The sequence below is a fragment of the Haliotis rubra genome, unplaced genomic scaffold, assembly GCF_003918875.1.
Source record: "Haliotis rubra isolate DU_JTF1 unplaced genomic scaffold, ASM391887v1 Scf33, whole genome shotgun sequence".
NCBI classification, from domain to species: domain Eukaryota; kingdom Metazoa; phylum Mollusca; class Gastropoda; order Lepetellida; family Haliotidae; genus Haliotis; species Haliotis rubra.
In genome coordinates this window covers 3,015,934-3,043,203 of record NW_025767002.1, presented here as the reverse complement: position 1 = coordinate 3,043,203, position 27,270 = coordinate 3,015,934, and the positions used below count along the sequence as shown (strand labels likewise).

General features: G+C 39.6%; 3 protein-coding genes across 3 annotated transcripts in view; all 3 read left to right on the top strand.

Moving 5' to 3' along the window:
* The window catches only part of LOC124284168 (prominin-1-A-like), a 51,355-nt gene extending 50,844 nt beyond the window's left edge, over positions 1-511 (top strand). Inside the window, exon 7 of the mRNA XM_046720229.1 lies at positions 353-511. Coding sequence (XP_046576185.1) covers positions 353-501 — 149 coding nt within the window. The 3' untranslated portion in view covers positions 502-511. The remainder of the gene's footprint in view (positions 1-352) is intronic.
* LOC124284169 lies at positions 480-6,995 on the top strand. The gene is made up of 6 exons (XM_046720230.1): positions 480-539; positions 1,421-1,489; positions 4,142-4,205; positions 4,783-4,862; positions 6,120-6,196; positions 6,896-6,995. Exons 2-6 carry the CDS (start codon positions 1,469-1,471, stop codon positions 6,978-6,980), a joined length of 327 nt encoding a protein of 108 aa, XP_046576186.1. The 5' UTR covers positions 480-539; positions 1,421-1,468; the 3' UTR covers positions 6,981-6,995.
* Positions 6,996-7,121: 126 nt separating this feature from the next.
* The window catches only part of LOC124284110 (prominin-1-like), a 28,487-nt gene continuing 8,338 nt past the window's right edge, over positions 7,122-27,270 (top strand). The window contains exons 1-12 of the mRNA XM_046720170.1: positions 7,122-7,154; positions 7,308-7,453; positions 8,080-8,209; positions 8,817-8,908; positions 9,849-9,930; positions 11,536-11,682; positions 14,424-14,432; positions 17,514-17,597; positions 18,383-18,466; positions 19,103-19,153; positions 19,856-19,936; positions 20,950-21,020. Coding sequence (XP_046576126.1) covers positions 7,122-7,154; positions 7,308-7,453; positions 8,080-8,209; positions 8,817-8,908; positions 9,849-9,930; positions 11,536-11,682; positions 14,424-14,432; positions 17,514-17,597; positions 18,383-18,466; positions 19,103-19,153; positions 19,856-19,936; positions 20,950-21,020 — 1,010 coding nt within the window. The remainder of the gene's footprint in view (positions 7,155-7,307; positions 7,454-8,079; positions 8,210-8,816; positions 8,909-9,848; positions 9,931-11,535; positions 11,683-14,423; positions 14,433-17,513; positions 17,598-18,382; positions 18,467-19,102; positions 19,154-19,855; positions 19,937-20,949; positions 21,021-27,270) is intronic.

Below are 27,270 nucleotides of genomic sequence, written 5' to 3'. Positions count from 1 at the left end.
TCCTGAAACTTCAAATTGCTAGACATCCATGTTATTGTCTTACTTCTTAGTGGTCTTCCCAAGCGCTATCTGTTGCAGTTATCTCCCCTGACATGTGCATGTGAACATCATATTTTGTCCTGTGGCACACATGATCACATGTGTTTACTTGTTCTCTGTACAAAGATTATAAATTTCCCATGTTTATAAATTCAGATTCTATTTTGTATTAGTAAATCTATGTCATATCTAATTGAAGAATATATTTATGTTTTACCATTTTCAATTGATTACATCATAAGTATGAATGACATATGAAATGCAATGAACTTTCTGTCTGAATGTGTGAAGACTAATGTACTTATTGTTGCAGATGTTAATGCCACCCAGAAAGATTTAACAGATGTTGCAAGTTATTTGGTCAGTCTGCAGAATGATGGGACACATCTTACCAATCAACTGAAAATCATAAAGGACAATCTGACTGCAGCCTGCCCTCCACTACTTGTGGTGGCGCACTGAATGTTTCACAGTATAAGACTGATGCTAACTTCACTGGTGTAAGTTGATGTAGAAAAGGATAAAGGAAGGGTTAACCTGCCTTACATTTTGACTTAAAGTGTAATGTTTTATCAAACTGTTGGTGTGCTGCAATTGTTTGCCCTACAAATGTGCTATGTGCTTGAACATCTTCCAAGAATTATGGGGCGGTGGGGTAGCCTAGTGGTTAAAGCGTTGGCTCGTCATGCCGAAGACCCGGGTTCAAATCCCCACATGGGTACAATGTGTGAAGCCCATTTCTGGTGTCCCCCGCTATGATGTTGCTGGAATATTGCTAAAAGCGGCGTAAAACCAAACTCAGTTAGTTAGTTAGCCCAAGAATTATGACTTTAGATTGGAGTTACTTCCCTTTGGTTTGAGTGGTGACAGGGAGGATTATGGCTTTCTTTCAAGGTGCAATAATCTTGAAAGAAATGTTAAAAACCCTTTTCATCTCACCTCACCTCAGGGGTGGTGGGGTAGTCTAGTGGTTAAAGTGTTGGCTCATCACGCTGAAGACCCCGGTTTGATTCCCCACATGGGCACAATGTGTGAACCCCATTTCTGGTGTCTCCTGTCGTGATGTTTCTGGAATATTGTTGAAAGTGACATAAAACTAAACTCTCTTTGGAGAATCAAGAATAATTCACCATTGCCACGAGATTGCTATAATTTCTGAATCAAACAAGGTAGTAGTGTGTAAACTGACAGAAATATGTCAGAAGCTGTCATTCCGGGTTGACACTCATTTTGTCAACAAGTAGTGTGTCTAACTCAGATTTGAGTGTTTAAATAGCCATGATTTATTACAAAATGTGGTTTTATGTTGTAACTCATGATCAGTCCAGTTCATGATGTTCTATGTTTCATATAATTCTGATGGAGTTTGATTTTATTTCAGCTGAATGATCTTTCAGCACAAGCTGGCAATGTATCACAGAGTCTTGACATGCAGAAATTCATTGACCAGGTAATCATTGATTTTTTATATACAAAGACTGTAGCAAGGGGTAGTGACTGGCACAGCTGTCAAATGTAACTTACCTTCGCTTTGCAGATTTGCATCCAGTACTCATGCTAGAATTCGCTGACTTAGGTTAGAATTTGGGATTTGTACTGATTATGTTTCAGCATTTTGACACTCTAAAAATCTTGGTTGTAAAAGTCCTGGGCCCCTATTCTCGAAAGGATCCTAGCCCTAGGATATCCTAACTTTGATCCTAGGGTCTAGGATAGGTGTCCTACCTTATTCTCGAAAAGTATCCTAGCGCTAGGATATCCTAACTTAGGACAAATACTAGGATTGGTTCTGACTTGTCCTAAGTCTATCTTAGTGGAAGTCAACATGGAGTGGTTCTTGTTTGTTCACCAATTTTTATGTTGTCAAGTAAAATAACTCGCCTAAATTACATTTGAATTTACAACACCACACAGTTTTGATGTGTTATGAAGAGTTATCAAGTTATCGGTAATGAATAGACACACTTGTTGCAATGCACATATTCTTTAGATCTACAAGAGAGATTTGTTCAATTCTTACCTATTCTTGGTCTTTTTAATCACAACATTGCTCTTTTGAGTCACATTGCCGTGAAATATCAACGTCAAGGCCAACTTAATAGGGGAAGTAACTCCTGTATATTTCCTAGGTGAATTTTTCAGTTTGTGAGGTGACGCATAATGAGACTTCAAGTCATGATTTTCATAAAAAAATCAAATACAATGAAAATATTTTTTGCACATATCTTTCATATCCTTATTGTTTTTTTGCAGACTTTTCAAATTATCGCCTTGTCAAAAATGAATTTTCAAAAACTTAAAAACTCCTATAATGTGATGAAAATATCGAATAATTTCTTCTAGATCTACAAAGTCCATCAAAAGCTGAATTTCCTTATTATGTGTTTTTTTGTGGAATGAATCATTGATAATATTTAGGGGAATCCCCAACTTAATGAATGTTTTTATGTCTCACCTACTGAAGAGCTCGCTATCCTAGCTAGGATCGGTAGCTCAAGTTAGGACAAGGATAGGATCATTTCGAGAATGGGTTTTATCCTAACGGTAGGATGTCATAACTTCTGTCTTAACTACTTTGGATCTGTCTTAGCTGGGACACTTTCGAGAATAGGGGCCCTGCATCAAATTGATAAGCTCTAAATCTTGAAATTAATATTTAAAGGTCACATGCAACCAAAAAATCAAACATAATTAAAACACAATTATCACTTATTCATGACATATATTATACATTGCTGGTTATGAAAAAACATATAAACAAAATTATAAGCGTACAATCGCAAATCAAAAGTGCAATATTGTGTACTTCGGTTTACTTCCAATGAAATGAAGCAGCCGGGATACCGAACCCAGTCAGAGCGGGTGGGTGTGCACTCAAGTGTAACGGCTTGTTCATTTGCAGATCTCTCACGGCTTATCGTGTGTGTATATGTAGAGATGTTGGGTTTTGTAAATACATGCTCATTTTTTGTGTATAACATTTTGCAATCAACAGACATCATAACATGTCATGTGTTCAACTATCACACCTGCCTGTCTGTGTAATTACATAATGTGACAAAGACCGAACTCGGGCCATAAATCAATGCATTTTGTTTATGGTGTATAGCCTGATTGGTGTTAAGTTCAAATTGCATGTGGTCAGTGATAGCAGATGTGTATTGAATATTGTCATTAGCAGACAGGCAGGCAGACACACAGATGTCAATAAAACAAGACATTGAGTTTTGTCTGTGACAACGACATATCTATATCACAGTTAGAAATTCTGTCAACGCTAAATAATGACGTTGCTTTTAAGTATCGAACTGAGAAAGTGACTCGGTAAGAAGAACGTGTGGTGAAATTATATAAACAGTTAATTTACTGTCATAACGTATAAAAGCTCGCGCTGTGAGATATCAACAAAACATTAGAAAAATAGCTCACACCAAAGCCTTCACCGAGTATTCACCGGACAACCCGCTTCCAAGTTGCGCGAACCTATTTCACTGCGCACGTGCTATGAGCGCAGCCCAGCTGTTGAAACCCGTTTTCCCCAGAAAAGTCTGGGGAAAATTAGTGAAACGTTTGAACTCCGATTTCGCGCGGTTTTTTTCATCGCGTTATTTTTCAACTTTATAAGTTGAATTTGCATTTTTGACGATTTGTTTCGGTAAGTCCATACCAAAAGGTATCAGAATCTGCAAAGTTGTGTTTTACGTTGCATGTGACCTTTAAGTAAAAGGATTTAATATACCACTGAGGCTAGAGTGTAGTAGCATTGATACTGAGCCACATTAATTTCCAGATTTGCAGTCACTGAAATTCTTTTCCAAGCAAGTTGACACAACTCATTCACTCACTCCATTTTTGCCAGAATAAGATAATCAGGATAATTATATTCCTTTAGGGGCGGTGGTATAGCCCAGTGGTTAAAGTGTTCACTTGTCACACCGAAGGTCTGGGTTCGATTTCCTGCATGGGTACAATGTGTGAAGCCCATTTCTGGACTCCCCTGCTGTGATGTTGCTGGAATAGTGCTAAAAGCGACATAAAACCATACTCACTCACTCATTTCTTTGACAAGAATTGACCACTCATGCTTGTTTATCTGCATCAGGCGAAGGGCACTTTGGATCAGGCCAAGCAGAATGCTACTGGGGAAATCCAGGAACAGATCAACTGTAAGTAACAAAACCAGGTGTCTCATGGGAATTCTAGTTTAGAACGGGTGTCAGCGACCTTCAATGGTCGTAAGTGATGACCAAATGGGCCTGGTGATCAGATTGGTTAGAAGATCTGGGTTAGAATTGATCTTCAGTAACCCATGCTTGTCATAAGAGGCGACTAACGAGATCGGATGGTCAAGCTTGCTGACTTGGTTAACACATGGCATTGTATCCCATTTGCGTAGATCGATGGTCATGTTGTTAATCTTGTCCAGACTCGATTATTTACAGACAGCTGTCATATAGCTGGAATATTGCTGAGTGCAGCATAAAACTAAACTCACTCAACCACTCAACCAGATTGGTTGCCTATCCAAAATACCAGTGTTCTGACAGCATGGAGTGTTGCTGGAGATATTGTGCAGGGGATTGTCTGGCCAAGACCTGGCCATTTATAGCTGCTGCCTTACAGCTGAAATTTTTCTGAGTTTGGGGTTCTGTCTTGGTGAGGATAATAAATGTTTCATGTACACATTTTGATATTTTGATGAGATAGATATGTTATCTTGACAATATGTTTGACTGTTTTCAGCTTCCGTAAACAAGCTGGACAGTATTCGCAGTGACATCAAGAAGAAGATCGGAGATTTCAGGACACAGTTCAATCAGACTGTAAGTATTTCGAAATTGTCAAAAGCAAAACTATGAGCTGGGATTTAAGGTCCAGCTATTCTGAATTATGTATTGTATCAGATTTCAAAAAGCGTTTCTGAAAAAAACATCAGATGAATTCCCCATAGGGCAAGCAAAAATGTGTAAGACAGTACTGCTTCTCAATCTTGTAATGATATGAAAGAGAAGGAAGATTTCAAATAAAGAGGTATTTCTTGCCTCAGGCAGGGGAGGGGGTATAGGGCACCCATTTGTCTTCGGTGCCAGAATTTGTGTGCGGAGTTATGCCCCTTAGCCAGACACCTAAAACCTTGAGCGTGCGTGCGTGCATGCGTGCATGAGTGTGTGATGATGATTTTTATGGAGAAGCATGTACAATGCGAATGACCCCTAAAACTTACGTACAAAGTTAGTGCCCCCCCTGCATGTAATGTACAAAATCAATTACCCTCCCCATAGTACATGTACATGTGTACAAAATTTATTACCCCCTACCTCCCCAGAACATTAAAATCATCACCATCACCCATAAATTATGAATGGTCCCTAACAACTTCCTTTTTGTTGCATAGAGCAACATTTCACTGTAGATTCTTACACCATTTTTAAAATTACCAGTATTATTATTAATATTATTCGATATTTATTGCGGCTTCCCATCCATATGATTTACCCATTCACAGCTGGGTGGACTGGGACACAGTACTTTGTCCAAGTTTACTGCACGTTGCTGTACCCGCAACTAGGTGTTTGCATGTATTCATGTCGCCACCATCTGGTCACCTACGAATGGATTCGTGGGTTCTTTTAAGTACACAGGGTTGTGTGCTGTACACTAGGGGTTGTGACAACACTGAAAGAGTCTGCACACGAAGTTGACTCCAAGGTTTTTACACCCGGTCACAGATGGGCTTGATCCCGTCACCTCAAGCTCGCTGGATCACTATAAACAAGAAGTTGTTATTCATGTACTTGTATGCTTCATTATTGACTAACTTCTGGAATGTGATCAAACAATCAGAGTTATGTCCCTTACTGATACCTCAGTTTTCAGATTCGACTTACTTGTGATCCAAGATCTGTCCACAACCTACAAAGACTTTCGCGTTAAACCAAACAATTAAATTTTAATGACCTGTTTCACTTGGTTTTTCTCTTCAGCCGACCAAATGGGATGTAATTAGAAAAGTGTGTGACAAAAATAAATAGCGTTAAATCAATACCCTCATCACTTATATTTATATTTTGCTGTTTCAGACAAAGTTTGCATCTGAAGCAATGAAGACTGTGAATGAGACAACAACCCCGTCCATGTTGAAGTATTATGACTACGTGTAAGTTCTACTGGTAGACCACTGTTTTCATATTCTAGTCGTTCTATGTGAGGGGCGGTGGGGTAGCCTAGTGGTTAAAGCGTTGGCTCGTCACGCCGAAGACCTGGGTTCGAATCCCCATATGGGTACAATGTGTGAAGCCCTTTTCTGGTGTTCCCCGCCGTGATGTTGCTGGAATATTGCTAAAAGCGGCATAAAACCAAACTCAGTCAGTCAGTGTTCTATGTGAAAAGGTATGTTCCTTTTGAGGAAACAAATGGAATTTGATCCTATATTTTAAGCTTTTACCTAGAATCAAGTATTCTTTCCTACATGTAATACTGATAGTCCACATGTATTGTGCAAAATTCCATACTTTTATTATACAATTGAAGAGCAGGATTTCCTGTTACATTCTCAGCTCCTTGGGGAACATACGACTCAAGCTGCCCATAATCCACTTGAAGGTTTTGAATTCTCATTACTATCTCTGCTACTAGTTACCAATTGTTATCCCCCGCAACGCGTTTTGCGGGGGGTATTAAAATGGACTCCGTCCGTCCGTCCGCAGGCATCAGAGTGAGCAGTGTCTACCTGCTGGTTGTGTCATTGCCTGCCTCCCGATTGTGTTGTGTTACAGGTGGTACTCAGGTATCGGTGTGAGCAGTGTCTACCTGCTGGTTGTGTCATTGCCTGCCTCCTGATTGTGTTGTGTTACAGGTGGTACGCAGGTATCGGTGTGAGCAGTGTCTACCTGCTAATTGTGTTGTGTCATTGTGTACCTATGTTGTGTTACAGGTGGTAAGCAGGCATCGGAGTGAGCAGTGTCTATCGCTGGTTGTGTTGTGTCATTGTCTACCTGCTGATTGTGTTGTGTTACAGGTGGTACGCAGGCATCAGTGTGAGCAGTGTCTACCTGCTAATTGTGTTGTGTCATTGTCTACCTATGTTGTGTTACAGGTGGTACGCAGGCATCAGTGTGAGCAGTGTCTACCTGCTAATTGTGTTGTGTCATTGTCTACCTATGTTGTGTTACAATTGGTAAGCAGGCATCGGAGTGAGCAGTGTCTATCGCTGGTTGTGTTGTGACATTGTCTACCTGCTGATTGTGTTGTGTCATGTTGTGTTACAGGTGGTACGCGGGTATCGGTGTGAGCAGTGTCTACCTACTGATTGTGTTGTGCTACTACTTGGGGTGCTGTTCGGAATATGTGGGGAGCGACCAGGCTACGACGCCCCCTGTTGCAACAAGGGCATTGGAGCCAACTTCCTCATGGCGTAAGTTTGGAAAAGCTGGATATATAACTCATAATATTTTTAGAGCCTTGGGCCACACAGCTATTGTACCATCAGCTCATCATCCAGTTTGAAGGCTGGTAGGGAAGCCTAACGGTTGAAGTGTTTGATCATCACACTGAAAGTCTGGGTTCAATTCCCCACATGGATACAATGTGTGAAGCCCATATCTGGCGCCCCCAGCCATGATATTCTTGGAATATTGCTAAAAGCAGTGTAAAACCAAACTCACTCACGCACTCTAGTTTGAAATAAATATAATGATAATGATTTGCTGGTTTTGGACTAGCTAACCATGCACATTATTTTGCATTTATGTTTCCATCAACTGAAGAAAATGAGTTTACGCCTACTTACTAACTATATTTTCATGATTGTCTGATGATGATAGAATACGCTTTCCATGTGTTGCATAACTGTCCATGATATTTCTGGAATGTTCCTAAAAGTGGTGTAAAACTAAACCCATCCACGCTTATATTATTCCTTAGGTGGAATAATCTGTTTTGAAATATGCCATCGAGAAGTTCAAATCCTTGTCACCTCTCTCCATTAAAATCAGTGCAAGCTCTCTGTAGGTATTTATCGTTGATGTTTTGTTGCTGCAGCGGCGTTGGCTTCAGCTTCATCTTCTCCTGGCTGCTGATGCTGCTGGTCGTAATATTCTTCATTGTGGGTGGCCCAGCCTTCACGGAGCTCTGCCGCTACTTTGATGGCCATGACCCCAGTGAACTCAAGGTCAGTAGCCTTCACAGGACAAATAGTTGTCAAACGTTTGTGCTTTAGTTTGTGTCACAGGATTGCTTGTCAGGGGATTCACTGTTGTGTCCATTAACCGAAAACAAGCTACAATGGGCTTCTGTCTCCTGACTGGCTGATAGTAGAAGGCATGGGGCTTGTGTTGCATTATGATGCTGAATGATGTTACTGATATTTGAAACCTGTGAAAATCGGCTCACTGACTTGGTTGACACATTGTTTCCCAATTGCTCAGATCGATGTTCATGTTGATGATAACTGGATTGTCTGATCCAGACTTGATTACTTACAGACCACCGCCATATAGCTGGAATATTGCTGAGTGCAGGAACCAACCAACCAACCAACTGATATTTGTATTGTTTTTGTGTTAATGAATAAATAAGCTGCCAGTGAAAATACAGCTGTGGAAATATTAATGTATATGAAATAATTGTTTTTGTTTGTTGATATATTGACATAGAAATACTGGTTGACACCCTATGTGTAAATCTGTTATACAATGAGAATTTAAACGGTAACCTGTGCATCTGTTATGTTTATGCCACTATTAATGTAACAAAGTGAATCATTACATATTTGACAGTTTATCACGGAGCCGCTGAGCCAAGGGTTCAACTTGTCTGAAACCCTGTACAGAAATCCATCTGTTAAATTTGATCTTGTGCAGGTGCTGGAGTAAGTATTTTCCTATCAGTTATTGTCTCGTACATTTGTCACTGGTTAAAACTACAAAGACTTTCATTCTTTTATAGCACCGCTATCTAATCTCATCTTGGAGTAGGGACGGTGGGGTAGCCTAGTGATTAAACCGTTCGCTTGTCATACTGAAGACCCAGGTTCGATTCCCCACATGGGTACAATGTGTGAAGCCCATTTCTGGTGTCCCCATGGTTTTATTGGAATATTGCTAAAAGCGACGTTTAACCAAATTCACTCTCTCACTCACCTTTGGGTAAAGTTTAGCCCCCAAACCCCATCCCTAATTTGCTGAAACCATCAGCATGAGCAGCCAAGCCAGCTTGCAACACTTGGCGTTATCAAAACAGCATCTCATTTGTGTGTTGTTCTTCATCGTTTGTCAGATATATCAAAAGAACTTTAGAAGTAATTTGGTTTAGTGACCATATACAATTTAGATTCGTCCGCACGGTGGATATTTATGTATTTCTTGAAGGTATATATTTGGAGGTCCCCTGTGATCCCTGCCTGTCTCTCTGTAGGGATTCCAGGACAGAAGACCTGTGAAGATCCGGGGTAGAATAGGTCTTCAGTAACCCAAGCTTGCCACAAAAGGCGACTATGCGTGGCGACTAACGGGATCGGGTGGTCAGGCTCGCTAACTTGGTTGACACATGTCATCGGTCCCAATTGCGCAGATCGATGCTCATGTTGTTGATCACTGGATTGTCTGGTCCAGATTCGATTATTACAGACCGCTGCCATATAGCTGGAATATTGCTGAGTGCGGTGTAAAACTAAACTCACTCACTCCAGGACAGAATAGTTTCCAAGAACCAAAAACATGTCTCACTCTCCAAAGTCACCTATCGTACAGTTTGCATCCTTAGGACATAATATTTACAATGGCTCATCATCATCTGTTTCTTTCCTTCAGGGATTGTAAAGCGAACAAAGCTGTGTACAAGGCCCTGAAGCTGGAAAATGTTTTCAACCTTTCGTCATTGATTAATCTGAAAGTAAGTAGAACTAGCTCATTTACCTGGTAGGAGAGCAGTTATGTATGTAACGTTGTAGCATATTCTTGATATTATGACATATGTGAAAATATTAATATGAAACTGTAACACAATATGAGTCGTCAAGTAAGCCTTCTACTGACAGACAGACTTGCTGACTTGGTTGACACTTGGCATCGGTTACCAATTGCGCAGATCGATGCTCATGCTGTTGATCACTGGATTGTCTGATCCAGACTTGATTATTTACAGACTGCCGCCATATAGCTGGAATATTGCTGAGCTCGGCGTAAAACTAAACTAACACACTCACTCTACTGATAGATCTACTACATATAGATCTACTACATAACACTGGTCTGTGTTACGTAAATAATGTGCTTATCTGCAATTGTGCAACTACATGAGGTGACTATTGTTTCAGTGTTGTAGATGTAGGGAGTGAATGAGTGAAGTTAGAAGTCACGTAAGCAATATTTCAGCCATGTAACTGTAACTAGTAGATGATAACTGAATCCTAACAGCAAGATTTTGTTATTAAATATTAACTCATGTGTTTATATGCTTACTCTTAGAACAATATGTTATTAACACTGTGTATGCTTTTAGTAAGAAGGTAGATATCCAGAATAGTTAGTTGCCTCCCTTGGCCAGGCCAGAAACCGGTGATTGTGGGTTTGAATGATGGCTCTGATTGTGTTCCATGGTTTGTTAGCACTATTCCCATGCTATCAGTCTGAAACCTGCATCAGCCAAAGTTTTCCTACCATATCAAAGTAGGAAGGCATCGTATTACTGGAATTCTGTCAAAGAGTGACACTAAACCAAACTCAATCACTTTCAATCACAAATATGATTAGTATCTTGCTCACCATGGCAACATTCCTTATTTGTTATGTATTAAGTTTGGTCAAGATTTTTCAGGCTAACATTCTTTTAGTTATATGCTAATGGAAACTAGTATGGGAACTCATCAAAGTACTTGTAAGTGTTCCTCTATTCATTGACAGGTTTCTTTGCATGATTTGTATTGCACTGTGGATGAAAACCTGGAACAAAAATATAAAAGAACACTTGTACCTTAATGTGTTCCTTTATTTGTTTCCATCAGTATATTTGTCTCCATATTTTTCTGATTTGGCAGGGGCGGTGGGGTAGCCTAGTGGTTAAAGCGTTCGCTCGTCACGCCGAAGACCCGGGTTCGATTCCCCACATGGGCAAAATGTGTGAAGCCCATTTCTGGTGTCCCCCGCCGTGATATTGCTGGAATATTGCTAAAAGCGGCGTAAAATCAAACTCACTCACTCACTCTGATTTGGCAAGTTCAGCTCTTACAGAAGCATATCAGTTCATCCACAAAGAGAACCCTATAGGAAACCTTTGTATGTTAAGTCTGTAAACACTGCCAGTTCCTGTTGAAGGTTTAGTGCTACAAGTATAATAATATTAATAATGAAAATATTTATAACACGCTTTTTCCAGGCTAGATATCCTGGTCAAAGCGCACAGTCTGATCATTATTACCCCGGATAAGTACAACTACACACTAACACCTGCAAATCATGTACTGATATTGTGTCGTAATAAAGTCATTGGTTTTCACAGGATTTGGATGCAAAAATTGATGAAATAGCTGCACAGAACTTCACCTTACCAGCAGTTTCTTTGATTAGTGATGATTTAAAGAAGAGGATTGACGACTTCGGCAAATCAGGACTAGACAGTATTGATTTCAGTTCATTTGATTCGCAGGTAAGACTCTTTGTTTGGGTCTATGTCATCTCTACACAAAGGGTGCTGTTGTCAGAGGCACTGTAGGTCGTGCAAAGTTAGGCACAACAGAAACTGTGGGTTTGAATCCCATATTCACCCTGTTTGTTTCTAGATTTGTCAGCACTGTATCTGAGTTCAAGGGTTTCACTTACAGTCCGTTTGAGTCAGAAACGGACCGATGAATTGCAAATTTTATCATTGTACAAAATTGCCACATAAATATAAATAGTACACATGTTTATCATGTACTAATACCCTACAGCTTTCTTATATTTGAAAATTTTCCGGACTCCACCAAAAAAGTTCTTTAAGAAACTATCATTACAATTTTGACACAGTTCACTATTTGTTACGAGGGGTGAGTGCAGAGAAAGGGACAGCCAGGTGTGCGAGAAGCACGTGCGTGCCCACCAAGTTATTGATTCATTATCCTGTGCTGTGCCGTCTCCATCCTTTCTCGCACACCTGGCTGTCCCTTTCTCTGCACTCCTCCCTCGTAACAAATAGTGAACTGTGTCAAAATTTTAATGATAGTTTCTTAAAGAACTTTTTGGGTGGAGTCTGGAAAATTTTCAAATATAAGAAAGCTGTTGGGTATTAGTACATGATAAACATGTGTACTATTTATATTTATGTGGCAATTTTGTACAATGATAAAATTTGCAATTCATCGGTCCGTTTCTGACTCAAACGGACTGTAGGTGGTAAACGTCTAAGACCTGAGGTGATGGGGTAGCCTAGTGGTTAAAGCATTGGCTCATCATGCGGAAGACCCGGGTTTGATTCCCCACATTGGTACAATGTGTGAAGCCTATTTCTGGTGTCCCCTGTCTCGATACTGCTGGAATATTGCTAAAAGCGGCGTAAAACCATACACACTCACGTCTAAGACCTGCACTGTTTAGGCTTTCCCCACATGGAGTCAACACATTCTGATATGACTGAAACACTGTTTGAAGCAACCATATAACATAAATCCACTGTTATGAGATGTCTTCTTCAGGTTTAATGTCAAGATACCCTGTAAATATTCTGTAATTTCATTGTGGAGCTTGTTTAATTATCCTAATATTTCAAACTCCCTGAATGATTATTCAAATGTTTATTTAACTCAGTTAAATCTGATTAAAATAAATTCAAAGACCACATTGAGCTATGAGAATCAAGTCTTTTCCAAATTCATTGTTGTATTTTCTTTTTGAATGAATATTCCATACCAGGAATATCCCCTGAACTCTTGTGAATCTGGACATGGCCAATGGAATGTTCAGGGCACATGAGTGTACTGTGTGTACATAGTACTGTATTTTAAATATAAACAGACATTCCCAAGTTAGACTTCTAAGGTACAAATCTGTGGACTTAAGTATTTGAGAGATTTGCTTCAGATTTCATTGTTTGTTGATAACAACACCTCAGTTTTTCCATCCGACATCCATGTTCATAAGTACTGAAACAGGCCATGTTCTAGTAGACATTTTCTTGAGAGACTTGATATTTGTTCGCTAGACATTTGGATGTTTGTGTTCACTGTTTGAGACCCTTTATTTCAGGAGGTGGGTTGTTTGACAAGTAGGAACAGAGTCAGCATCTGTGTCATTTCACTGCTGAACAAGTGTGCAATCTGATGAATCATTTGTTTTACACTCTTCACAGAATTTTGTTTTGTTCATACGATGTAGGTGGTCGGAAAAATTAAAATCAGTATCTCTGCACTCATGAGTTACATGAATGTTACTATTTCCCGCCTAAATGACTGCACAACCAGAATTGTCCTATCAAAGGGCTGTAACTCTCACAGCTTTATATTACTTTAGGCTCTGTTGAATTCCACAGGATATATTTCATAGTTTGTAAAGGATCCTCTTTCCAATTCCACAAATGTGAATATTTTTTTATAATAACATACTTTTTTAAGTCAATTTTTATACCATTAAAGCAGTTTAAAAATATATCAAATAGACAGATTTTTCCTTATCCTGACTCATGATCTTTCGTCATGAGTCAGGATAAGTATAAAATATCAATTTTACTTAAAAAATTACATTTTTAATTGTATTTTCCATTTTTTAGTTTTTCTTCTTAGCGGATTAGTAGACGAAGTCAGCAGTTATAAAATATATCAAATAGGTAGTTTTAACTGTATTTTTCTATTGGAAATTGTCATATCAGCAGATTAGTAAACTACAATATTTATCGGCGAAAACTGTCAGGTCCTGAATATATGATTCAAACCAATACAACCCCGACTGTACCTTGTCAGTATCTGAAATGACATGGCTGAAGTCTTTGAGGACAAGGATGTTTTTTCATTCATTCAAATCTTGTTATTAGGGTTGATTGCTGTATTTTTTGGTTGCCATGTTTGGTGTCGGTGCATGTATCGAAATAACGAAACTGCTGAATACACTTGGATATTATCAACAGAATTCACAGGGGTGGATACAGCTTTTTGAGAAAGGGGTGTGCGCACTATTGACAAAGGGGGGGTGCACACTTTGTTTTCACCCATTTACATGGGTCATGTACTAAACTTTCAGGACAAAAATGGGGATCCATACTGTTTGTCATGCACATTTTTAACTATGGATTTATCTGTCCTGAATGAGTATGACATGAGGTTAATCATAGCCTTTCATGTTTGAATATTGCTGACATACTCTTGCTTATTAAGTCATCATAACGATTGTTTCATGGCCAACTTGTGCTTGTTTTTTAAGCTGAATAAGGTAGGTTGGAATGTTGATGTAGCCATGTTGGCATGACACGTAGGGAGGGAATGTTGTAGCCAGGCCGTGCATGTAGCCTTGCTCTACAGCAGGCTGATTCCTGTCGTCTCTACATACATGACATGACATGACGACACATGACACGTAGGGAGGGAATGTTGTAGCCAAGCTGTGCATGTAGCCTCTGTCTACAGCAGGCTGATTCCTGTCGACTCTCTACATACATGACATGACATGACGACACATGACACGTAGGGAGGGAATGTTGTAGCCAGGCCGTGCATGTAGCCTTTGTAGCCAAGCGCGTGCATGTAGCCTTGCTCTACAGCAGGCTGATACCTGTCGTCTCTTCATACATGACATGATGACACATGACACGTAGGGAGGGAATGTTGTAGCCAAGCCGTGCATGTAGCCTTGCTCTACAGCAGGCTGATTCCTGTCGTCTCTACATACATGACATGACATGACAACACATGACACGTAGGGATGGAATGTTGTAGCCAAGCTGTGCATGTAGCCTCTCTCTACAGCAGGCTGATTCCTGTCGTCTCTACATACATGACATGACATGACGACACATGACACGTACAGATGGAATGTTGTAGCCAAGCCGTGCATGTAGCCTTGCTCTACATCAGGCAGATTCCTGTCGTCTCTCCAAACATGACATCACATGACGACATATGACCTGACAAGACATATCATAACACCTGACATGACATTTGAGGACACGACTTTTTCATGACATGACAACCACTGACAGGATAACACATGACACAAAATGAAAACACAAAACATGACATGACACCTGATGTCAGCACAACACATGGCATGACACCTGATGACATGACATTTGCATGACATGACCCCCAATGACAGCACAACACATGACATGACACCTGATGACAGGACATTTGCGTGACATAGCAACTACAGACAGGATAACACATGACATAATAACATATTACTGGACAACACAAGGCAATGCATGACATGGCAACACAATATAAGACTGAACACGTGACATGATACAACGTGACATGGTTTGACTCATGCATGTCAGACTCGCCCTAGTTAAGCCTGCCCGAGATACTGTCTGTTCATACTGACGATGCTTTAACTGGTTCAGCTCACCTCACCTGCAAGCTTGTACCATCAGCTTGTGGACTGCAGTTCAACACGGAGGCAACTTAGTTTATATTTCGTAGTGTAGCGAGTATTGCTGTCATGCACACTGTCGTACACGGACAGACTGTAATCCTGTTGTGATGCACTTAACTGTCCGCCATTGTGTTGCAGCAGCCATTATAGGAATATAATAAGCAGGGGAATGGTGTATATGTGTATATCTACCGGATAAAGGTTATGATGCTGATATGTAGACGTCATTATATGCATGTTGGTGTTTAACTGTGGCGCGGGCATCGTCTCACGTGACCTAACCTGGCAGGTGATCAAAGTCATCTTCATCTTAGTTGAGCAGGGATGAGCATGGCATTGCTGCCCAGTTGTGTAAGCTGCTAGGAGTTTCTGTACAGTTTTAATCACTGGTGCAATAGACTTTACCTTTCAAGATCCAGGTTAGAATTGGCATTCAGCAACCCATGTTTGTCGACAAGAAAGAGGCAACTAACAGGACCTGGTGGTCAGCTCGCTGACTTGGTTGACACGTCATCATGTCCCTTTTGTTTGATGCTCATGATGTTGATCACTGGATTGTCTGGTCCAGACTCAAATATTTACTGACCATCGCCATATAGCTCTAATATTGCTGAGCGTGGCGTTCAACAACAAACAAAGCAAAGAGTCTTTATACTTATGCTAATGAATTAGGTTTTGCTGTGTGCATTCACAGAGTTATGTCCCTTAGGTATGCATGTCTCCTATTATGGTTTGAATTCCGTATTTGCCAGGGTTATGGTTCTTGGTTTATCAGTATCCTGTAGGCTTCACAAAAGTAGGATCCAACGTCAAGGACCTTCATCACTTCTGGCTATTCTCCCACATCAAGCTGACATGCAGTATGATGAAATACTGTTCAAGGTGTCATCATACTGAACTCAACCCGTGAAGATCTGGGGTAGAATAGGTCTTCAGTAACCCATGCTTGCCACAAAAGGCGACTATGCTTGTCGTAAGAGGCTGACTAACGGGATCGGGTGGTCAGGCTCGCTGATTTGGTTGACACATATCATCGTATCCCAAATGTGCAGTACGATGCTCATGCTGTTGATCACCGGATTGTCTGGTCCAGACTCGATTATTTACAGACCGCTGCCATATAGCTGGAATATTGCTGAGTGCTGCGTAAAACTAAACTCACTCACTCACTCATCATATTGAACTCGCTCATCAACAAATCATCATCAGCATCATCTGAATGTCAGTTCCCATCTATGATACCATTGTTATTAATATATTTCATTGTCCTCCATTGCATGAACGTAGTTGGGAAAATGAACCTGCATGTTCTAAAGAATGTTTCTCTCTTGTTCTAGACTGTACAATGATTCTTTCTCTGCTTTTTCAGTTTTCTTGAAATCTGAAATCATTTACCGTCAGTATCATAGGATTACCTAATAACTTACTCTGGTGAAGTCACAACCTTTAACTGTATCATGAATCATAAATCACAGCCAGAAATATTCACATATTGAATTATGTAATCATTCAACATTTAACTTTCCTATAATCATGAAAATCTGGCAGAATATATTTGTAAACTCAAATTTACGTCAGTGTGGCCTCTAGATCCGGATGTGTATTGTCAAACTTTAATGAACCAGCTTGCAGGATGCTGAAGTCAGATGGAACATCCATTAACTTTTCTTCATGCATCTGCCCTTTAAATGAAACATTTTTTGCTTAGTCTTACGATCTGTTCAGCATTTTTTTAAAATTCTGTCTTTACCAGGACGCTACTTGATCCGACAAACATGTTGGAGGAGTAAATGTTTTGTTTGGTGTGTGTTTAGAATATTTTGGTACAAAATGGATAATGGTATACAGTTCTTGCTTCAGTAGATCAGTCCTGATGTTTCTCTGAACATTTCTCATGTATGTTTTATTACATTATAGACTGGTAAGAAACTAACAGGGACTAACCTGACCGAGGCTGCTGAAGCGTTGGAGGCGGCTGCAAAGACAGTGTCTTCTGATGCAGTGAGTAGCGGACATTTTCAGTTTTTAGAATCAAAATGTTCTTGCAAAGCATGAGATAATTATTTTCATGAGTTAATAATGTATTTAAAGAAATTTGGTACCGTGAGGTTTCAGGGTTAGAATACATCAACAACAACCTTTGCTAGTTATAAAAACACCTTAGTGGTTCAAGATTTCAGGACCCGTGAAGATCCAGGTTAGAATTGATCTTCAGTAACCCATGCTTGTCATAAGAGGCAACTAATGGGATCGGGTGGTCAGGCTTGCTGGCTTAGTCGCCACATGTCTTTGTGTCACACATACTTGATTATTTACAGACTGCTGCCATATAGCTGGAATATTGTTGAGGCAGCGTAAAACTAAACTCTCTCACTTACTCACTCAAGAGGTCAGACTCTGACTTTGTTTTAGTCTCAGTCACTGGATTGTCTGGTCCGGGGAACTGTTGTATAGCTGTGATATTGCTGTGTTCAGTTAAACAACAAACTCTTCAAATGGGTAAAAAATATGGAAAACAAAAGAAGGAAACATTGCATGGTTTTGACTTCATGATGACAAGTTTTCATAATTTCACAATGCAATTTAGAAAGTGGTAAAATGTAGCATATGTTATATTTGGGATTACACTTTCTTAGTGTCCATGAGAGTACCCATGTATAGAGAGTTTAGTCAAAATAACAGTATATTACGACCATTACCCCAATCCGTTTCAGTGAACGAGTTGAGTGAAAATAACTTTGAAATTTTGTTTGTGTTTGAACTGACTCTTGATATTCATATTTCAGGCTCTTCAAAGAGTGCTTCGTGCCAATGCTCAAGCTTTGAAGCAACTGGATACTGATTATGTTCAAAATATGACATCGAATGTGGTTTGTATAATATACTTGTTCTCCTCTCAGTAACTGTGTCAATGGGATATAGCCATGCATTCTGGGATCCATGTATATTAACACACTTCAAATTCAGGATAGACTTGTCCGTGTATCTTATAACCTGGGGATATATCACATGTTGCATCTACAACTGTGAACTCATGGCAAGAATATATTGAAGACCTTGATACTACACCCTTGATGGGCTGATGTCCCAGATACAGAGTGAGGAAACCCAGTGCTTCAAAAGATCATCAAGAATTTCTTAAAAGTAGTTGTAAATCTTTTCAGGAACTGCAATGGTAATGACTCAGGAAATCTCAAAATTTGTTTCTAGATTTGTCTGCACTGTATCTGAGTTCAAGGGTTTCACCAAAGTGGTAAACGTCTCACACCTGAGGCAGTGGGGTAGCCTAGTGGTTAAGGCGTTCGCTTTTCATGCCAAAGATCTGGGTTTGAATCCCCAATACAATGCGTGAATCCCATTTCTGGTGTTCCCTGATGTGATATTGCTGGAATATTGCTAAAAGAGGTGTAAAACTAAACTCACTATACAAAGAAACAAACAGTGTCTATATGATACTGCAGCATGAGTCAATAACTTTCATCCAGTAAGATTACTTCTTCTTTCAGAACAACCTGAAGAGGGCCCTTGAATCCCTGAAGACTAACACGAATATAGGAGTATGTGCATGTTAAAGAAATTCAATCACTTTCTTAACAAGAATTTAAAACAATGAGTTTAATTTTTTAATAATCATTATATTCAATGAATGTTGTAAAGAGTAATGGTATTCAATATTTACATTTTTCCAAAGGATAATAGAATTGAGATGGTGAAGAAGCATGTGTGTTCATAATTGTAAACCAAAAGTCACTGTGTTCTTTAATCTGATTGGTTGAAAAACGTGATCAAATGGTATTTGATTCCCGGAAATTCTCTGCATATTAATACATACAAACATCGCTCACACCATTGTATTGTTACGTCGTCAGCTGTGATGACGTCATTAAAATCATATTGTGACGTAAAGTCCGAATGACGTCACAAATGAGCAGTTCCAGATACTACCATGGGAGACAGCCGAAATGTCTGGCTGATGACATTTCACTGCTGTACCCGTACTCGATGTCACCTTTTGGTTTACTTTTGTGTTTACAATGTCGATAAACATAATGTGTTGGCAAATTTCCGGGTGTTATTGGGTATTTGAAGCACGGGAATATTTCATTTGAAACCTCCGGCTTACGCCGCCGGTTGCAAATGAATTCCTGTGCTTCAAATACTCAATAACACCCGGATATTCGCCAACACATGATGTTTATCTCCTAAATAACAAATAAGCACTTGCAGTGACATGAATATGCTTATCTTCTGTTTTTCAGAACCTTACAGTAGACCTTGTTGCCAATTTAAATGCTTCACAAACCACCTTCAATTCTCGGCGCAATGATTTGGTGAAAGAGGTGAGTTGTTTCACAAAGCATGATAATAATGATCATAATCAAGATAACAGACAATTACTGAGGATGAGACTCGGTTCTGGGAAAGGATGATTACTATTGTTGCCACTGGTTAACAGTCCAGTATGCATTTCATTTTCATTCTCAGCTCCCTGGGGAAAATACATCTTTGATAAAGCACTCGAGTATTGTGTGAAGGAGTTATTTATCTCTAGCTCTCTCTGTCACCTCCAATGTAAAGACCCGTGAAGATCAAGTTTAGAAATGTTCTTCAGCCACCCATGCTTGTAGTAAGAGGTGACTAATAGGATCGGGTGGTCAAGCTCACTGACTTGGTTGACATATTTCATTGTATCCTAATTGTGTAGATCGATGCTCATGCTGTTGATCACTGGATTGTCTGGTCCAGACTTGATTATTTACAGACCGCTGCCATATAGCTGGAATACTGTTGATTGCAGCGTAAAACAAACAACCAACCCTGTGTAAAGTATCTTCAGAAACATGATTACAAAAATTTACATGGTGTATTCAGCACTTGATCAATGTTTTGATTGGGACCCTTCTGAGGTATTACATACTACGAAGTTGATACGTTTCGTGTTTGAATTTCACTGAAACAATACAGAAGCTTGCAATATTCACTCCCCCTTATATTGAGGTCAGAAGGGAATTGTAACTAACTGGAATAGTTAACAGTGCCTTGAAAATATTTTGACAAAGGATAATGTGCAAAGACAAGGCCAAGAATTTGTAAGCATATCTTTTAAAGGACTTGAATTATAGATCTGGAAAGTCTTTCACAAAGTATTATGGGGCAAGAAAAGGATTTCTGTTTTCAAAACTGTTGTAAAAAGTAATCTTCCAGCTCAGGTGTCTGAATCAGTAAAATAATAAAAAGTAAAATTCATGTGACTTTTGCTTGTCTTAGAATATAGGGGAGTGACTTGAATTTTATCACTGAAATTCACTACTTAAGGCCCTTGTAGTGAAATATTGTATAATTTTTTTTCCAGGTGGTAGTAAATCTGACAAAATCCCTGAAGTCTACCACAGGGTCCGCTGTGACTGGTCTCATTGATACGGTAAGGATGGGGACACATCTTAACTCTCTCCATTCGAAGGACGAGATATCACCTCTGAAGGGTCACAACCCTTCTATACGAGTCTATTATTAGCAACATGACACTTACATACGAGGGACGTGATCTCACGTCTCCATGGTTGCAACGTTGACAAGGACCATTCATGAGCAACAGAACATCAAAATCAATATAAACTGAATTTATTTTCAAAACATATTTATTCACTTTCATTAAAATATTTCAGGCCCAAAGAGAAAATATTAGGTCGTTTAGCACAGAAATATTGGAAATGCAGTTTGTTTGTGAAAGGAGAAACATAATTGAACAACACAGTATTGTGATGTTTGTGATAATTTCTTTCAATCCAGTGACTACACTGGGTGGAAGAACACTTAAAATTATAGAGTCATGACATCCAAATCCAAAGAACGATGAAACGAGTGTTACCTGTGGTAACAACTATAAGAACAGTCAACAGTCAAAGAACATTGCTAACAATCAAACGTCAAACCCAAAGCCCAATTCCTGGACATCAAATGGCAGATAGAACTTGCCTTGCCATTTTAACGCCAGTGATCACCGAATGTCAAGGTGTTTTGATCACGGGAGATAATCAAGTAAATCCTAAAACTATACACTGTCACACAGTACACGAATTGCATTCGTAGGACGAGGATACACGGCTAGACAACTGTGAAATATGTTTAGTATGAGTAGAAGAGTTACCACGTCCCTTGTATGGAAACATTGTAAACAATCTGATCGTAATATCTCGGCCCATCGAATTCAGAGGCTACAACTGCAAAAATCTGGGCGTATGCAATGGTTGTAGATGCCTCGACATGATATCACGCCCCTTAGGATACATGTGTAGCTGTGAACATTTTACGTCGGTATGGAAAGAGTTAATCAGCGCCACTAATCTGAGTATGCGATCAGGTGACACAGTGACACCAGAGATTGCCATACAGAATTGTCTCACTTAAATACTTTGATCATATTTTAAAACAATCTTTTTTGGTTGATACCTGTAAAGATCCAGGTTAGAATATTGATCTTCAGTAACCCATGCTTGTCGTGAAGAGGCAACTAACGGGATCAGGTGGTCAGGCTAGTTGACTTGGTTGACACACGTCAACAGCTCCCTTTGTTTGTTGTTTAACACCAGCAATATTCCAGCAAGATGATTGCACACTGAATCATGGACATCAGACAGTCCAGTGATTGACATCATGAGCACGGATCTACACAACTGAGATACGACATGCATTAACCTAGTCAGTGTGCCTGACCATCTCATCCTGTTAGTTATTATTATTATTTTTTTTTTTATTATAGGATATTTATATAGCGCACATATCCAGGCAACTAGTGCATGCTCAAGGCGCTGGTACTTTTCCCCTCGATCATTGGACGTCAATCTCAACGGCACATCGTATTATCAATCTCAACTCCCTGGGGAGTATGCTACTCTTGCAGCCACTAGGCGTACCGAGTTATTGTGGCTTTCTCATCCTAACGAGGTAGTTGTCTCTTATGACAAGCCAGGAAGATGTCACAGCATTACATCTGTTTGTTGTTTAACACCAATATTCAAGCAATCGACAAAGTAACCGAGCTAGAGCACCCGAGCCATTAAGACTCCTCTTACGACTCACCTCCTTCATCTTGTCTTTGCTCTCCTTCACTTCACTGGTGTCATAGATAGCTCGGTAATGTTTACAGATGGACAAGTACGATCCTTCTTGTTCATCGAGCTCAATCATCAGCTGGTAGAACTTCAGCTTTAGATCCTGGACAGTGTCAGAAAACTAAGTCATGACTGAAGTTGTGTTTGACAGCATAGTCACCTACCTTAATCATACTGGTTTATGAGTAAATGAATTAGGCCAAACAAACAAAAAGGCTTATGGCATGAACAACTCCATGCTTCTAAACACAAACACACAGAACAAGCCATTGTTGACAGCTAATTTTCTTTGAATGATCTCCTCCAAAATTTATTGAGATATTATTTCTACATGGAATTGCACAAAAGCAAAATCTTTATTATATAAATTTGATATTTTCAGTCAGGTTTTATACTGCAAAAGTTTCAAGGCAGTGATGATGTGCAATGTACAGCTTCTAATTAGAACACACAAAAAAACAAAAACAACAACAAAAAACAACTAAACAATCTTGTCAATCAATGAAAGAAACCATCATTAATATATGACACACTGATACCTTAGCACTACTAACATCAATGGAATGACTAGACTGAGTATTTTTCAGTTAAGAAAGGAAACATGGGCTAATGCTTACGGTGGTCCCATCGTCATCAAAGAATTTGGTGTTGATTTTTTTGCTGATGATTTGTGTGCGAATATAATCCTTCTTGGCCAGACAAAGACGCATCTGCTCCAGAATAAACTCCACCTTTTCTTTCTTATCCATAGAGCCAAACGTCTCCACCTGAAACGATGTTTATATAATGAAATTTAATAAAATGTCAGACTGTGGTAAGCATGACCATACAGAGATAATGGGAAAAACTCCATTCGAATGACAGGGGATTTGGACTTAAGAAGTCTCATAACCAACTATATCATGTGACTGACACAAAGGCACTTAATCTATAATTCCAGTTCTCTAGTAGTGTAAAAAGAGGTGGAAATAGCTAGAAAAAGGATACGAGAGTCACGGTGATCTAGGAAGCAACTGCTTTAATACCTTGTCACTCAAAGCCAGTACAAGCTGTTGATATTATTATCAACTAAACTATTCCCGATGTTCATGTTGGCTTCTGGGAAAATCCTGTTTTGGGATGTGTGAATCTGTGACAGCCACTGTGACAAGTTGCTTGCAAAACGGAGAAGAATAAAAAACAAAACAAAAAGCCCCAAAGTATCTAAGATTAGATGCTTGTTTGGCATTTTAGAAGATGATATTTGACTGTGTATCTAAGATTATTTCGGTGATTGTATAGATTATCATTAACAAACCATTTTCTATGCTGCAAGAGTAATTCTTGAGAAATTCCTCCTGGCTTTACCCTTGACGATCCGGGTTAGAATTGGTCTTCAGCAACCCATGCTTGTCGTAAGAGGCGACTAACAGGATCGGGTGGTCAGGCTCGCTGACTTGGTTGACACATGTCATCGTATCCCAATTGCATTGAACGATGCTCATACTGTTGATCACTGGATTGTTTGGTCAAGACTCAATTACTTACACATAACTGAATATTGCTAAGTGTGGTATTAAACATCAAACACTCCTGGCTTGTTTGTTAAGTGCCCACTGTTGTCACCTATCACTGTTGTTGTTACACATGTAGGGCGGTGGGGTAGCCTAGTGGTTAAAGCGTTCGCCCGTCATGCCGGAGGCCCGGGTTCGATTCCCCACATGGGTACAATTTGTGAAGCCCATTTCTGGTGTCCCCCGCCGTGATATTGTTGGAATATTGCTAAAAACGGCGTAAAACCATACTCAGTCAGTCAGTCAGTGTTGTTACACTCGACTTATATAGTTATCTGCTTCTTTGTCTTCTTCACCTGATGAAGGAGTAAGAATATACTCTGAAACTCCCTCATATTATAGAAGATGACATCCATACAGTCCCCCCCCCCCTGTTAATGCTAAATACAAGTTATGTTATATTCAGTAATGTTAAGCATTGTTAAACCAGGCATGAATGAGTGTATTGTACGGTGGCCTAGTGGTTAACACATTAGACTTGTGATCCAAAGAGCTAGGGTTCAAATCCAGCGTAATGGCAAAACTTTTGTAAATTTAATTAGTAAATATATAGCCTCATTTTCATTATTGATGGTCACATGACCTAACCCTTGCACAAAATCTTCATGCAAAGGCTGATTCACTGTGCTATCCACATGGTCACTTGGCTGTCTGCAAATCTCTCCGTATGGCAACACAAATGTGAGTACTTTTAATCATACATTGTATAACTTTATATGACATTTGAATAGTATATGTTGTTGGAGTTATCATGGGAATATTTTGACCATTATTATTGTGTATTTTGATAGAAAGCTGCTATTGAAGCATGTTACTCAAATGCGTTGTCGGACAATCTTCAAACATTTTACCTAACAATTTTGAATAGCTATATTTGATAATTATGAAATCCTATATTTGAAAATTCAGAAAAGTTATATTTAAATGCTGTAATTGATGTATTAGCTAAAAGAATCATTTTGTTTCTTTTAGTTTCTTAAACCTCATCGATGGACCGAGTCATGTCAACGATAATAAGCCAATGACTTGTCACCGACTACCGAAAATCGTAACATTAATAAATCCCTGTCGGCGCGAAGTTTTCGAAGTTGTGTTCTTGCATCTACATTTGTTTAAGAAAATTTGCAGACAGTCAAGTGTTACATGGGTGGTCAGTAGCATCCAACGTTTAGCAGTGGCTGCTGATATCCTTGCAAGTTTTACACCACCGTGTAACGGTGTAAAACGTCCGAGTGCTCAAGGTTCAAGGGTGAGGCATGGCGTCACAGGGCAACGTTGATGATGATAGTCACCTCTACAGCCGAGGAATGGTCACGCCGTCATTCTTCTGAGGGGCAAACAACGCCCACAGTTGGTGATGTGAACACTGACAGTGGTGGTGTCGGTGATAGTGAGAACACCGAGAGTGTCGACAAATATTGGGATGCAGTTACGCCAAAACAGAACTGTTACAGAAAAAGGCAGAATTGAACATTTGAGAGTTTTGAGAAATAAGACTGTTTCTTCTTTATCAGCATGTACTAAGAGTAAAATGAACTTGATCGTTTGAAAGAAAACATTGACAACTTGCATTTAGTGAAATCTGGTCTTGACAACTTTAATGATTTGTTGATATATTATAAATCATGTGTAGATTTGTATTGCAGTCAACTTGAGGAAGAAGATAGAGCTTTGGTGAGAGAGAGTTCGAATGAGAAGGAATCATCATTCCTGTGCTTCAGAGACTCAAGTAGTAAGCTGGGTCCTATGTGCAGAGAGAGAAATGGCTAATGAGTTACATGAATCTGCGCCACAGAAAGGTTCAGTGAGTACTAATAGATCTTCTAAGTCTAAATATTCACACCGTTCTGGTAAATCAAGTTCAGTTAAATCTTCACATACTCATGAAAAAGCGAAACTTGCAGAGCTTCTTGCAGAGAAGTCCATGTTCCAAGCTCGTGCCCAGGCTGAGATGAAGCTGAAAGAAGTGGAGCTTGATACCAAGATTGCTAAGACAGCGGCGAAAGAGAAGGTGTACTCTGAGGCAGATGCTGCAGGTCAAGGTCAAGGTCTAGGTGATCCCACTGTCACATTAAGATCTGTCACGACTCCGTCGTCACAGTACAATCAGATCAGTCAACAGAAAATTAACCCTTCTGCAGCAGACTTTTTGCCAGTAAATCAGAGCTCATTGAATCATACCTCTCAAAATCCAGGTGCTAGTATTGCTGTTGATAATCAGTCCTCATTGTTTAACCATGCTGTTCTAGAGACACAAAGACAGATGTCCCATGCTATGTTTCTTCCCAAACCGGAAGTGCCCAAGTTCACAGGAGACCCGACAGAGTTTTCAGCCTTCCTCATGGCGCTCGATGCCAGGATTGCTCCACATACGCCAAGTGAGGCAGATAGACTTTACTACCTCGATCAACAACTTCAAGGTGAGCCCAAAGATCTTATATCTGGTTGTCTTCATATGGATCCTTTAGCAGGGTATGCTGCTGCAAGAAACCTGCTTTGCAAAGAGTATGGTGATCCTTATAGAATCTCGACAGCTTATATGAACAAGATTCGTGACTTGGCCTAATCTTAAGAATGAGGACAACGTAGGACTCAAGCAATTCTCTATTCTTCTGACAAAGTGTTATCATGTAATGAGAGGTATTTCTCATATGATTGTCCTTAATCATGCACCAAACATGCAGTGTGTTGTTTTGAAGCTCCCCGGGCGCATCTCCAAAGCAGGTGGAGGGATCGCTAAGCATTTACTATGAAACTGAATGGGCAGGAGGAAGTGGAGTTCAAGCATCTCGCTGACTTCATCGACTTCTCTGCAAGATCTGCAAATGAACCTATCTACAGTAAACAGGCACTGCTCTCCAAACATGATGATACAAGTCGTAAGGATAGGTTCTCTGATAAGTATAAACAATCAAACAAGTCTCAATCCACAAGTTTCGCTACTCATATCGGAAGTGAATCACAAAGTAAAAGCAAAGGCATCTCTTGCTTCCACTGTAAACAGTCTCA

Coding starts and splice junctions, on each gene's coding strand:
- LOC124284169 (XM_046720230.1), top strand. CDS start 1,469: ATGCAGAAATTCATTGACCAG. Junction 4,206..4,782: donor AATCCAGGAACAGATCAACT/GTAAGTAACAAA, acceptor GACTGTTTTCAG/CTTCCGTAAACAAGCTGGAC. Junction 6,197..6,895: donor TTGAAGTATTATGACTACGT/GTAAGTTCTACT, acceptor GTTGTGTTACAG/GTGGTACGCAGGTATCGGTG.